We start from the raw sequence: 15,898 nt of genomic DNA, 5'->3' as shown, positions 1-15,898 counted from the left end.
ATTTATTTTGTATTCACAGGCATACATTAAACGAAGTTATATGAATGTAAATCTCTAAATAATGTAACTGAATTTGCATAAAAACAAATTGATTGAAATGAAAATGGAATGATAATTAAAATTTATACATACATATACCTTGATAACTAGAATGATGAAAAAGAAATTTAGGTGATAATAGAAATATTTTAAATGAATATTATTATTACAAGAATTAAAAATTTTATAGTAATTAAACAGGTGACAGTACTTCACAAAAATAGAACACAATGGAGGTTTACAAACATATGGAATACTGCTTCCAGCTAACCCAAGGTTACAGGTATGAATTCAAGGAGTTGAAATCTGAAAGAGATGAGTATTAATTCAATTATTTAACCTGAACTATCCTATTTAATTAATAATTTACTTATTAATATGGTAGCATGAAATTTCTACTTAAAAACAGAAACTTCAAAGAAAAAATTATGAAATTATAGTTGTAATTAAATTTATTATAATTTCTATGTTAATTTATTAATTGCACTTTCACTATATTCAGTTTATTTCTAATCATTCAATAACAAAGAACTACAAAACTTTCTACAGAAATATATCAAAGATAAATTTTTATATTCATAATATCTGAAACATGTATCCAAACAATTATCAATCCAACAAATCACAAACACGCTTAGACATGTTATGGTTTATTAAATACACTAAAACTGGTTGACAACTAAAGTGAAGTGATTAATGCAATAAACTACTTAGCACATGTTAAAGGTTACATACACATTTGTAAGATACATTGCAGAACATACAGAATAACATTAAAAATATTTATTTCTATGATAAAAAGTACACTAACATCCATCGCATCATCCAAATGGAATCACAGTCATTTTTTTTTTATAAAAAAAAAACGATATTCATTTGCTTTCAATATCTCAAAAAAACATAAGATTACATGACATGCAAATAAAACATATAAACACACTGACCCAAGTGCATACAAACTAAACTTCAATGATGACACTAAATACTATATTGCATAGACTGAAAGCATGTTCAATCACAGCTACAGAAAACATTCATAAAAGCACCACACAAAACCAAATTCAGCCTTTGTAAATCATTTCATAGAAACTGAATGCATATGTATCTGAATGAATTATAAGATGCTAACCTCAACAAAACAATTTTTAACAAAACACAAAATGCTTAACCTGCACAAAATGAAATTTACAAACATACTAGATCTGACAAAAAACAGAATATTAAACAACATGACAAAGATTAAATATATTATTTGATTATTAAACATGTACCCTAACTACTTCAGTACAATTGACAGGAGCACTACCTGCAATACCACTAATGAAGGAACTGCACAACAATACAGAAAAAAATTCTCAAAGCATATTTTCATGAATTTAAAAGCAAATTTTATTTAAATCTGTTAATATTTTATGCTTGTAATGAAATTGACCATTAGGTAAAAACAGCTTTTCAAAAGTTTAACAATGTGTAATTTAATTTGGTACATTGTTTACATGCTTATTTTTTCTCCTACCAAGTTTCACAACAATGAACCCAGAGTATTAAATGTATCAAAATATTATCCAATACTTAATAATGCTATGCCACAAAAATTCTAATACCTGCTAAATCATCAAAATTACAATTACAAAACTTCAATTGTTTTAAAAAATCTATCTGAAATCAATTGTTTAAACAATTTCTTTTAATAATTCTTTATTTAATTGCACGACTAACTATATTCATTCTGGGATATTTTTTCTTTACTGACAATTAAAGTTAATCAGAATGATACTGTAATCTAAATGGTAAAATTTAAAGTTGAACACTGAAAATAATTAATACATAGTACTATAATTTACATGTATTTGCATATTATCTGCATTACTACAGATCCAGAGGGTGCCTTATTTTTTATCAATTGTAGTAAAGTTATATAAACTAAATTTTATACAGTAAACATTTTTTAAATTCAGAATTATAAAAAAAAAAAATAAAAACAATCAGTGTATCCGATATATAATTTTAGTAAATGTAGTTTTTAAATATGTTAGCTGCTACAAAAAAAATATACCTTTGAAATTATGCACAAATTTTTCAGAGTGTTTATAAATGCAAACAGTTTTTTATTTTATTAATGAGGATAATGCAAAATGAAAAGGTATATAACTGTAAAGACAGCCAATATTTAAAGCATGTTCCAAATATTCTCGGACAAACCTTAAACTTTAAAAATGTTTTCACTAATTATTTAATTTACTAAAACATTGGTAAATGTAATTGCAACAAAGCGTTTTTAAGTCTACATTTATTTTTTTCAGTTAAATAATTTTTTATTACAGATATTATCTGAAATGAAGGAGCTTGTAATGATTTGGAACAAATTACCAGTAATAAAGTATCAAATTAGGTTGAAGCTTCTAATGAGCTGAAATAACTAAATAATTACTGAAACAGAATAACCATATTTTTAAATTTTTTAAAAGACATCTTAAAGAAGGTACAATATTTCAAAAATGAATTTAAAACATAAAAGAAAAATTTTATGTTCTCAGAGGGAAGAAGCAATAGGAAACTAAAGGAATGATTTACTATGAAATGTAAAATCTTTATTCTTACTTTCTTAGAATTAATCTTGCCGATACTTATGGAGAATATTCCAAAAGCACACTGATTCTCTATTTGAAAATACATATAAAAAATTCTAGAAGAAAAGTTCTTAAAAAAATAATAGCAATAGTTATTTGAAATACATTGGGCAAGCTAGAGAAATGGAAATGTGAAATAAAAATGTAAAGATTAAAAAGGTTAGTACAGAACTATAATAGATGAGTAACTGAACACATGAGATTAATTAATTTACATTTCATCTCTTAAAAAAGGCATCTTAAAAGAAAAGTAACAGAATTTCATTCACAAAATGTAAATAATTTTTGTCTCTCTGAATAATTAAGAGACGTTAGTGAGGCCAAACTAACGAATGATTCCTGAAAGAGCAATTTCAGTAACTGTTCAGGATGTTTAACTGATGGTTGAAATGTCTAATCAATAAAACTAAAAACAGATTTATATTACCTTTTAAGCACTGTATTGTTGAAAGTAATTAAAAGCTAAAACTATTTTTCGCTATGAAATTTTTTTCTTCACACCTGTTAACTAAAGCATTATGGGAACAAAGTAGTTCCCCAATCAAATATCCAATTTGGGAATACAAATAAAGGCCATCAAAAAGGATATAATCCATGACAAGTCATACTGCAGGATATTGCAAGTTTAAATAACAGTGTAGAATCTAGAAAATGTTTAATTTTAGCAGATTAGTTCTGGGTAATTCCATTAGGGCTAGATATACAAGGCATTATCATGATTGTATAAATATGTTCTGAAATTTGGTTAGTAATTATAAAACAACTTACATGAAATGAAACAGCAAAAATATAGGAAAAAATACTGATTAGAATAGGAGAAAGATTATGTTACTTACAGGAACAAAGTAAAAGAATTAATAAAAAAATGAAGAAAAAAAAAGTATATTTTTTAGTAAATAAAAATTTCTTACTTTTGGACTGGCTATGGGTTGAACAGTTGGTTTAGGCACTGGTGGAAACACAACATGCCATTCATGGGTTGGATTATATACATCTCCGCAAGCATCACCAATAACAAAACTGCAGATCTCCTCTGGACCAAGTTTTACCCTTTTTAATACATAAACAACTTCACCCTATAGTAAAAAGAAAAGATAGAAAATATTAATGGGTACAATATTAATGAGTATGAGTAAACAAAGATTATAATAAATAGAAACAACAAAATAAAATTGAATATATATTTATTATTATTATTTTTTTAATAATTTTTTTGCAACATTAATTAATAGTGCTCATTTCATATAACAATTTTCTAGTCAAAGGCAATGAATTTTTTACTCTTTTTCATTAATAAAAGGTCTAATTAAAAGTATCAAAATTATTTAAAAAAATTTCTTTCATAGAGTTTTGGGGGGTATTAATCTCCTTCAAAATCCCTATTTTCTATAAAGTAAACTGTTTAAATCCACAGATGTTTCTGGAATTTCATTTTTTGTTATGACATTTGCTGCACGATTGCATTTTTTTCTTTTTCATATCTCGAAAAAGTTGGTCTTTGAGATTAATACTTATTTTGTGGAATAATTAAAAAAGCTCAATAATTAGGTCTGGTGGGTACAGAGTGCTCATTTGTCAACAGTTTTAGAATGAACTTGCCTGCCATCTGAGTAATTTCCAAATCAGTATTAAAAATAGTTTGAACAAATTTGAATGAAATGTTAAACTCATTATCAAGTTCTACAATCATCAGACTGCGATTATTTCAGATAGCTGAGGAAATTTTTCTGATTATCTCATCATTACTTTTGTAGAAGAATCTCCTCTATATTCTTCACTTTCAACACTCGTCCTACCTCTCATAAACCTCAAAAGCACCATTTTGTTGACATTTGGTAAGTTTCTGTAGAGGTTTTCCAAGTTTCAACTGAATTTGATGCAAAGATATCATTCTAGATTTAAACTTAAATTGCAATTTGACTAAGCAATAAACAACAGCTTCATTCAATTTAATATAACAGTTGCCTGCAATAGGTCAGCTTGAGTCTGTGATCAGTTCCTTTCCCAAAACTTAAGGGAGTAAACAGCCATATTACTCCTGGTTTTCTACCTTAATAAGTTTGCTCACAATAAAATCAGTCTCAATACTTTTATGTAGGATCTCTTATAACTCACACTAATATAACTCAAAAAATTTAGAGACTGATAAATGAACATAATCTGTCATAAGTTGGTTATTTGTCAACCGATTTTGAAAACTAAGGACTCATTTTGTTCACAATAAAATGCTTTACATAGTTGAAAAAGAAAATGTAATATGATAGAACTGAGGATTACTAAGATATTAAGGATTAAAAAACCCCATTTTGAAATTTATCATGTTTACACTGTAATTTTTTATTTATTAGACAATGTTGGTATAAATTTGTTTACTAAATATTATTGTGATTCCTCAAGGAAGGAAATATAGTGGGTGAATATGGGCTGGGCAAAAGGAATGAAAGAGGGGACCGACTTATAGAATTTTGCACGAAGTATAATTTAGTAATTGCCAACACCCAATTTAAAAATCATAATAGAAGAATATACACTTGGAAAAAGCCAGGCGATACTGGAAGGTATCAGATAGATTATATCATGGTTAAGCAAAGATTTAGAAATCAACTCGTTGACTGCAAAACTTACCCTGGAGCAGACATTGATAGCGACCATAATTTGGTGATAATGAAATGTAGATTGGGGTTTAAAAACCTGAAGAAAAGTTGTCAGATGAATCGGTGGAATTTAGAGAAGCTTGAGGAAGAGGAGGTAAAGAAGATTTTTGAGGAGGACATCGCAAGAGGTCTGAGTAAAAAAGATATGGTAGAAAATGTAGAAGAAGAATGGGAGAATGTTAAAAAGGAAATTCTTAAATCAGCTGAAGCAAACTTAGGCGGAATAAAGAGAACTGGTAGAAAACCTTGGGTTTCAGACGATATATTGCAGCTGATGGATGAACGTAGAAAATATAAGAATGCTAATGATGAAGAAAGTAAAAGGAACTATCGGCAATTAAGAAATGCTATAAATAGGAAATGCAAACTGGCGAAAGAAGAGTGGATTAAAGAAAAGTGTTCAGAAGTGGAAAGAGAAATGAACATTGGTAAAATTGACGGAGCATACAGGAAAGTTAAGGAAAATTTTGGGGTACATAAATTAAAATCTAATAATGTGTTAAACAAAGATGGTACACCAATATATAATACGAAAGGTAAAGTCGATAGATGGGTGGAATATATTGAAGAGTTATACGGAGGAAATGAATTAGAAAATGGTGTTATAGAGGAAGAAGAGGAAGTTGAGGAGGATGAAATGGGAGAAACAATACTGAGATCTGAATTTAAGAGAGCATTAAAAGATTTAAATGGCAGAAAGGCTCCTGGAATAGACGGAATACCTGTAGAATTACTGCGCAGTGCAGGTGAGGAAGCGATTGATAGATTATACAAACTGGTGTGTAATATTTATGAAAAAGGGGAATTTCCGTCAGACTTCAAAAAAAGTGTTATAGTTATGATACCAAAGAAAGCAGGGGCAGATAAATGTGAAGAATACAGAACAATTAGTTTAACTAGTCATGCATCAAAAATCTTAACTAGAATTTTATACAGAAGAATTGAGAGGAGAGTGGAAGAAGTGTTAGGAGAAGACCAATTTGGTTTCAGGAAAAGTATAGGGACAAGGGAAGCAATTTTAGGCCTCAGATTAATAGTAGAAGGAAGATTAAAGAAAAACAAACCAACATACTTGGCGTTTATAGACCTAGAAAAGGCTTTCGATAACGTAGATTGGAATAAAATGTTCAGCATTTTAAAAAAATTAGGGTTCAAATACAGAGATAGAAGAACAATTGCTAACATGTACAGGAACCAAACAGCAACAATAACAATTGAAGAACATAAGAAAGAAGCCCTAATAAGAAAGGGAGTCCGACAAGGATGTTCCCTATCTCCGTTACTTTTTAATCTTTACATGGAACTAGCAGTTAATGATATTAAAGAACAATTTAGATTCGGAGTAACAGTACAAGGTGAAAAGATAAAGATGCTACGATTTGCTGATGATATAGTAATTCTAGCCGAGAGTAAAAAGGATTTAGAAGAAACAATGAATGGCATAGATGAAGTCCTACGCAAGAACTATCGCATGAAAATAAACAAGAACAAAACAAAAGTAATGAAATGTAGTAGAAATAACAAAGATGGACCCCTGAATGTGAAAATAGGAGGAGAAAAGATTATGGAGGTAGAAGAATTTTGTTATTTGGGAAGTAAAATTACTAAAGATGGACGAAGCAGGAGCGATATAAAATGCCGAATAGCACAAGCTAAACGAGCCTTCAGTAAGAAATATAATTTGTTTACATCAAAAATGAATTTAAATGTCAGGAAAAGATTTTTGAAAGTGTATGTTTGGAGTGTCGCTTTATATGGAAGTGAAACTTGGACAATCGGAGTATCTGAGAAGAAAAGATTAGAAGCTTTTGAAATGTGGTGCTATAGGAGAATGTTAAAAATCAGATGGGTGGATAAAGTGACAAATGAAGAGGTATTGCGGCAAATAGATGAAGAAAGAAGCATTTGGAAGAATATAGTTAAAAGAAGAGACAGACTTATAGGCCACATACTAAGGCATCCTGGAATAGTCGCTTTAATATTGGAAGGACAGGTAGAAGGGAAAAATTGTGTAGGCAGGCCACGTTTGGAGTATGTAAAACAAATTGTTGGGGATGTAGGATGTAGAGGGTATACTGAAATGAAACGACTAGCACTAGATAGGGAATCTTGGAGAGCTGCATCAAACCAGTCAAATGACTGAAGACAAAAAAAAAAAAAAAAAATTGTGATTCCTCAATTTGATCTTGAGATATACATTTTTTAAATAATAAACACAAAAATGGTGGACAGAAAGAAAACAAAGGGGAACTCAACATTTTTTCATAGGACATTTTTTTGTTCATTTTGACAAGTAGAATCCAAAAATGTACAATCAGCTCACCACTTTAGGTACATTCTGTATAAAATTCTATAGGAAAAAACAAGAACAAAAACTGACCATTATTCAACACAATATATATCCTTAGTAAAAACTTAGTAAGAACCTAGAGCAATAAAGAAGACCCAACAGCTTACATGGATCAATTGGGCCAAAAGCAGTAGCTGCACATCACCCAAATTCATTTGACCCTGTACAGAGGCATCACAAAAATTTGTGTTATCCAGAAAAAATGTGTTAGAAGAAGAGTACAAAATGGTGCACATCAGATAACTGAAGAACACTGAATAAAAAATTTAGTATGTTTCTTCATGCATAGCTCATTTCTAACCTTACCAAAAAAAATGCACATTTTTCTCTGACTAGAGTGAATGAGGGTGGGGTGAAAGTTTCAAGCCTCACACAGAGATTGTGTTAGTAAGATTAACTACTTGATGGTGGTGTATGATTCCATTCTTCATTAGTTTACTATAAGAATTTCAAGTCATTGCATCACTTAGTGGAGAATTAGGGCATTTTTTGGAAAATGGAAAAATTGGAAATTCATGCAGTGATTAAATACTTTTTTCTGAAAGGCTTAAGTGCAAAGGAATAGCTTGATATGACATTGGAAGACTCTTTCCATCAAATACAACAGTTAAACACTGTCGCAGAGTGCATAAAATCGTTTTGGCAGATCAAAAAGTGATAGTGAATGAGTTAGCAGAGTCTTTAGGTATGTCAACAGAATGCATGCACAAAATTTTCTAAGAACATTTGGGAATGAACAAGCTGTGAGCTAGATGGGTGCTGCATTTGTTCACATCCAACCAAAAACGGTGCTGAAAAATATTTTAAATGATTCTCTGGAGCTCTTTTGGTGCATCCAGAGGAATTTTTACACCAATTTGCGACAGTTTATAAGACTTGGGCACATCATTACACTCCCAAGACAGAATAGCAGTCAAAACAATGGATTGAAAAAAGGCAACCAGCTCAAAAAAAAGGGAAAGGAAAATGGCTTTATTCTTTAACAAAGTTATGGCAACTGTTTTTGAAACACGTGGAATAATTTTCATTGATTATCTTAAAAAGGGTGAAACAATAAATGGTGAATATTATGCGATCCTACTGCAGCATCTTAGTAATGAAATTAAGGAAAAACAATCAAATTTGGCAATAAAAAAGTGCTTTTCCATCAAGACAGTGCTCCAGCTCACATTTCAGTCAATGCAATGGTAAAAATCAATGAATTATGGTTAAATTGCTCAACACACTCCATATTCATCTTATCTGGCTGCCAGTGACTATCACTTGTTTCCTAACCTAAAAAAATGGCTTGTAGGAAAGAAATTTTCAACTAATAATAAAGTTATTAATGTCATGGATGGTTATTTCAAAGAGATGGTGAAATTGACGTATCCAACTGGCATAAGTGCTGTTGTGGAACACTGAACTAAACATATAGATAGACCTTAATGATGACTATGTTGAAAAATAAATTAAAATGTACCCAGAAAAATTCTGTTTTCTTATCCGGCTCAGAACTTTTCACACATATGTTATGTTGCAAACAAATGGCAATAGGTAATCTTACAAAAGATAGATCAAATGACTAGTAAAAATGGTAGACCAATTCCCAAAAATAAAAAGCATTTAAAACTTAATACAAAAATAAAGGGAAAAAGAGGTTTTCCATTTACGTCATTGAGCTGGGTATATTATTGTGTATCATTATTTCAAGTCGATCAAAATTCAGCTGATATTCATCTCACAAGTGAAACCTTCACTCAGTTTTAGAACAATAACTGACTCTTCAATGAACATTACTATTCTTAGAGTAAGGAACCCTGAGTAATTCCATTTATACAGCAGATGTTCTATTCATCTCACAGTTATATGAAAATCTGGAAAAATTAGAGTAAAACAAATTAATGAAAATCTTTCTATGGGGAAAAGTGTTTACAGTTTACATAATATACCTTTTCCCTTCATTAGAGGAAAACTAGATTATAATTGATAAAAAATTTAACGTAGCACATATTATTATAATATAATTTTAACTAAATTATTGAATCATATTTACTACTTTTCTGAATACAAACTGAAAAACAGTGAAAAATCACAATTTACAATATTTAAAAACCTATTCACTTACCCCAAAAAGTTCTGTAATTCCTTCACAAACTCTCGGAGTTTGTAATTTTAGACTGACACAAAACTGATAAGTCAGTTTTACTATATCATCTCTTGTTTTTCCATGCTGTATATAATGTTGTAACAACCCTGCACCTAAATAAGTGAAAAAATAATTTATAATTAATTAAAAGTAATTAATTAATTACTTTCTCATTTTCTGCAGTGTCATAAAAATGGTAATGAATACTAATAACTTAACAAAATAGTATTAATTGAAAGTGTATATATTAAAGTGTATATATTAGTATTAACTGTACAATAATTGAAAAGGTTCTAGTACAGTGTTAACTGAATAGTATTCTTCTGTTGAGAGAAACTCTATTGTCAACAAAACATTTTGTGTTAAATATAATAAATCCAATTTATGAAGTTAAGCAAAAAAAAAAAAAAATATGTTAAGCTATATTTTAAAAGGGCAGAAGTGGCTGATAAGATAATATTTTTAGATATTGTTCATAGACAACTTAAATGATCAACTCATAATAATATATTAATGTCAAAATTAAAGTTATTCATTCAGTCAGAAGAAACAGAAATAGATGAGCTATAGATATATTAAAGGTTGTCTACTTCACTAATTTTCAATCAATATTAATGTAGCGATTAATTTTTTTTGGATAACTCAGGTATAGATGAGGTATTTTTTTAAATAGAATTTTCAAAAAAATTCTGTATTATACAAGGAGTGTCCAAATTTAAATTATAATTTATTCTTTATTCAAAAATTAACATAAAACAATTAAATTATACACTATTATTTTTCAATATGGTCTCCCTTCTTTTTAATGCACTTGTCCCATCTTTTGCGTAGCTTTCATATTCCTTCCAAAAAAATTCCTATAGCTGTTGATGGACTCACTCCCAAACAGCTTCAATGACTTCTTCTTTAGAACAAAACCTTTTACTCTTTACAGCTTCATTTAAGGGCTCAGACACTTGGAACTTAAAGAGTGCAAGGTCCAGACTAAGGAAGGATGTTGCAAAATAGTCCACTTTAATTCATGGATTGTAGTCACTGTATGAGCCACCACATGAGAGCTCGCATTATCACATAAAAAATAGAAGGAATGTTGACTGTTTTCTGCTTGTTTCAGGTGGTTATTTTTACTGGACCCTTCAGTAAATTTAGTAATACTCAGCATTTATAATTCACTGCTCTGTAAGGAAATTAATATGTATAATACACCCTGTGAATCCCAGAAGAATAATGGATAATCTTTCCCACTGAAAAAGCGGTTTTTGCTTTTTTCAGTTTCAGAAAGGAAGGATGTTGCCACTGAATATATACTCTTTGCTTTCTGCAGTAAAATACTGCACCAAAGTTTCATCAGTAGTGGCAATAGACTGTAAAGATTCATCACCCTTTTCTTCCTAATGTGATAACATGTGTGAGCCACTTGCAGACATGTCTGCTTGTCTTCATATGTTAACATTCATGGAATCAAACATACACATACTTCCCAGTAATTACTCTGCTGACTACTACTACTACAAACTACTGACTGCTACTACTTAACTGCTGACTCTGATATTGAGTGTAGAAGCAATATTCCACAATTAAATTTCACGATCATTTTCAATAAGTGTGCTAATCTATTTTTTCTATTGTTGATGTTTTTGGATGGTAAAAGTGTAGTTCATTATCTGCACATTCTTTACTGTCTTTAAAAATGTTATTGCATCTATAGTTACTTATGCTTATCAACTTTTCCTCAAAAATTATCTTACAAATCTCTGACTGTTTCAAATTTTCAATTGTAAAAAATTTTATAAATATGCTGTTCCGTACTTGGTTGCACTTCTTTTTACACCTACTTGTAAACAAATACCATATAACAGCTGGGTGCTGAATGATTGGAGTAGGGTAGTACTGGAGTAGTTTAGCGTTGGCCTCCATGGCACAAGTGGTAGCATCTTGGCCTTTCATCCGGAGGTACCGGGTTTGAATACCAGTCAGGGGAAAAAAAAATAACCACTTGTTTCCACCCATCAGGTAGTGGTACCAACTTCAATTTTTATTTCTTTTATTTGGCACCAAATTCAAATTATAGTTTAGATTTGAACACTCCTGTATAGATAAAATATAAGAAATAAAAATTGCTTATATATTTTACATCATAGAAGAGCTTTATTTATGAGTATGAGATAAAACTGGTTAACAAAAAAATTTGGAACTGAAAAGGGAGTAGGTGTTCTTCATAGTATTTTATATGCTGAATCTGAATATGTATTCTGAAACAACCCGTCACCTAATGTTATTAAGTTACAACCCAACAAATAAATTTATTTGTTCCCTTAAATTTATTAATGAATTAATTGTTCCATTCGTGGAACAAACAATACAAATAAGTTAGTACATCTGTATGTTTGTTTACTCACATCTGATTTAAATTGAGATGCATGCTGTAGACCTACATAATTGATACATAACAGTCTAATGATGTCATTTCATGTCAAGCCAAACATGTACAGACATGTTAGTGAGTCAAGAAATGAGTAATTCAACGTGATGAAATTTTCTTCGGTATAAGTTCAGCTCTTGGCATGACTTGCTGTGTTCTTTAGTTGTGGTCGTGGTTTTATCATGCACATTTTATAAAGAATGTTTCATAAGTGATGTCAAAAATTTAATGAAAGATTTTTATGACAGAACAGCTTTTGCTATTATTTTATAGAACATCAAGATTTTTTACATTGTATGTACGTGTATATATATATATACACACTCCATAGTGAAACAATTTTTTGAAGTATTTTAAGTAATTAAGTAATTATAAATGTTTCATTATTTTTATAATTAAGTAAGTATTTCTATAACATTTCAGTTTACTTTCCTTCATTAAAACATTTTGAATTTTACAATGAATAAAAATTGGGTCTGTAAAAATTTCCCAAATATTTTTTGTTATGTTTGTGGAGAATTCATCACAAAATGTCAACGAAGACCAGTATCAAATCTGCTGAAAACTGCTTACAAACATTATTTTGAATGTCTCTTGAGAGACCAAGATAAATCCTGGGCTTCACATGTGGCATGCAATAAGTGCTATGTTAAACTAATCCAGTGGTTAAAAGGAAAAGAAGAGAATTTGCCTTATGGTGTACCTATAATTTGGCGACAGCCTACTAACCATTATGATGACTGCTATTTTTGTTTAACAAATGTTACTGGTTTCAATTCAAACAATAAAAGCAGTATTGCATACCCAAGTGTTCGTTAGCTATGAGACCAGTACTTCATGGTGTTGATTTACCAATTCCGATTGCTCCAACTTCTTGGAAAGAAATCTCTGATCTCCTAGAAGGCTCAACTGATGAATCCTCAACCCTCAACTTCAACATATATTAATTACATCCTAGAAGAATCAAATACTGAATCTCACCTCATCACACAAGCAGAACTGAGCGACCTAATTTGTGATTTGTATTTGTCAAAACAACAAGCAGAACTCCTAGGTTCATGTCTTAAAGAATGAAATTTATTAAACAAGGATACTAAAGTTTTAGTCTATAGAAATCAAAATCAAAATTTACTGAAATACTTCAGAAGAGGTGCTTCAATTTGTTCCTGCCATGATGTTAGGGGGCTAATGTCTGAACCGGACATTGAATATGTTATTCATGATCGGCGTTTATTTGTACACTCATCAAAAAGAAGCTTAAAGGCAGTGTTTTTGCATAACTTGAATAAGTTTTCTTCTATACCAGAAGAACACGCTGTAGGAATGAAAGAGACATATGAAAGTACATCAAAAATTTTAAAAAAGCTATTAAGTATAATGAACACTTATGGCGAATCATTGCTGACGTGAAAGTGATACAGCTTCTTCTCTGTCTACAAAGTGACTTTACAAAATATATGTGTTTCTTATGTTTGTGGGATAGTTCAGCTACCAATAAACACTACGCCATCAAAGACTGGCCAAAAAGAAATCAGTTTACCCTAAGAAAGGAAAATGTTGTCAATATTCTCCTTGTTGAAGCATATCATATTATTTTACCACCTCTACACATAAAGCTAGGCCAGATAAGAATTTTGTAAAAGCATTAGATAAAGATGGAGACAGCTTTAAATATTTAGCTGTGGTTTTTTCACAATTAAGTGAAGCCAAATTAAAAGAGGGAATATTCATTGGGCCACAAATAAAAAAATTAATTGTGAAAATATATTTGATAGTAAATTGAATCCTAAAGAACTAGCAGCATGGAAGTCATTCAAAGATGTCGTTACTGGTTTTCTTGGAAAAGAAACCCTGAAAACCATGATCAGTTTATAAATGAACTGTTAGTGAATTACAAACATTTAGTCTGCAGAATGTCATTGAAAATTCATTTTTTTAATTCTCATTTTGACTTTTTCCCTTTAAAGTGACATCAGCGACGAACAAGAAGAAAGGTTTCACCAAGATATACTGCCGATGGATCAACGTTATTAAGGCAGATGGGAATCAATGATGAATGACTACTACTGGATGATAAAAAGAGAACTGAACACAAAGGGAAAATGAGAAAAAATAAATTTAGGTAAACGTAAATGTTGCAAAATAAAGGTAAGAATTTTAATTTTAATTGTAATTATTTAGTATTATTATTATTTTTTATTCTATTATTTAAAAACTTTCTCAATATATAAAGGGTCAAAACTAAAAATCTGAGGGTGAAGAAAAACTGATTTAATTTTAAAATTCAGCACAAAAAATATATTCTAATACTTACTTTTATTTCAGTTCCATATTTTATTTTTGTTGACCTGTGTAATTTAATACAATGAAAAGAAAATATTAATGGTAAATTGTTTCGTTACAAAAAGTAGGAATGTGCATTTTAAATAAATCATTTTACAATATTGAACAATACTTAGTGTATAATTTTTTTGTAATGAGTTTTATAAGGCCTTATAGCTATCCCATGTATCCTTAATGCCAGTTGCTCTATCTGCAACAATGAACTTGAACTCTTTGTAAATCTGAGATGACTTCTTTTCCTTCTCTCTTTGGGAACAAGATTCCTTACTTTCAAGGAAAACATCTCATTAGCCATCCTCCTTCTGAAACCACCCAGCTGAAACTCCTATCTATCCAAATGAAACATTTTCTTTTTTACCAAATTAGTAAGCAACTCTGTCACTTCCATCCTCATCACATGTTATCCTCAATTCCTTACTTTGTCTCTCAAAGTAATTCTGGAGAACCTTATCCATCCACACATTACTACATAATTTAATTTTTCAGTAAGTCCTTTTACATAACCTACCTTTTAACCATGCACAACAACACTTATTTTTACACTTTTAAAAATTGCTCTTTCCCAAAATATCTGTTTCATAGAACATTTTCCCTCTCATTAATTTGTGAAGTACTGATATACTTTGTTTAGGACGTTACAGATCTCCCTGTTAATCTAAATAAAATCCAAGAATAATCTCCATAAACTCTATTTGCATTATCACACAGCCTAATCACAGCCATTTCTGTTCAGAGATTTTGCCCTTCTCTAAATGGAGTAACAATATTTAAAAATTCAAATAAAAAAAATCTTTGCACTGTTCACTTCTGTATTTGATCAGCTATGATCAGATAAATCTTGGACTTAACTTTCTAAACCAGTATGATAAGTTGATTATGATAAGAGATAAAACTAACTAAAAAACAGAATGATTGAGCTCTGTTAGTTTCTATTGCTTATTAATCTGGTTGACTAATGTTGACTTATTTTTCCATTTTTATTCTTTTTACTCAATTTTTTATTACAAAATACATACATATCTCAATTAAATTACAGTAAATAGTCAAACTGTATTGTAAATTTCACTAATGTAACTATTATGCTTTTTTTATTAAAGAAAAGAAGCATAATAACTATTTACCTGCTTTACAAGCTGTACATGATACTTTGGACATAACGCTCGTTTCTACTTCTTGTACAACTTGCTTCAGATTTAGTAATCTTAAAGCTTTGTCGACAATACGTGGTAACCCTCGACCACTACGAAAATCATCAGCAGACATCTCCCAATCTAATTCTGCCAACAATCTACTATAATTTACCTGAAATATAAAAATTTACTTTTAATAACA

General features: G+C 29.9%; 1 protein-coding gene across 7 annotated transcripts in view; it reads right to left on the bottom strand.

Moving 5' to 3' along the window:
- The window catches only part of LOC142333132 (sphingomyelin phosphodiesterase), a 217,670-nt gene that overhangs the window by 59,582 nt on the left and 142,190 nt on the right, over positions 1–15,898 (bottom strand). For all 7 annotated transcript variants that reach the window (XM_075380071.1, XM_075380078.1, XM_075380063.1 and 4 more), the window contains 3 exons: positions 15,688–15,868; positions 9,781–9,914; positions 3,581–3,745 (listed from right to left, as the gene is read on the bottom strand). In XM_075380071.1, coding sequence (XP_075236186.1) covers positions 3,581–3,745; positions 9,781–9,914; positions 15,688–15,868 — 480 coding nt within the window. The remainder of the gene's footprint in view (positions 1–3,580; positions 3,746–9,780; positions 9,915–15,687; positions 15,869–15,898) is intronic.

The sequence above is a fragment of the Lycorma delicatula genome, chromosome 1 (assembly GCF_047948215.1).
Source record: "Lycorma delicatula isolate Av1 chromosome 1, ASM4794821v1, whole genome shotgun sequence".
Classification (NCBI taxonomy): Eukaryota; Metazoa; Arthropoda; class Insecta; order Hemiptera; family Fulgoridae; genus Lycorma; species Lycorma delicatula.
This window is presented reverse-complemented; position numbering and strand designations above follow the sequence as displayed.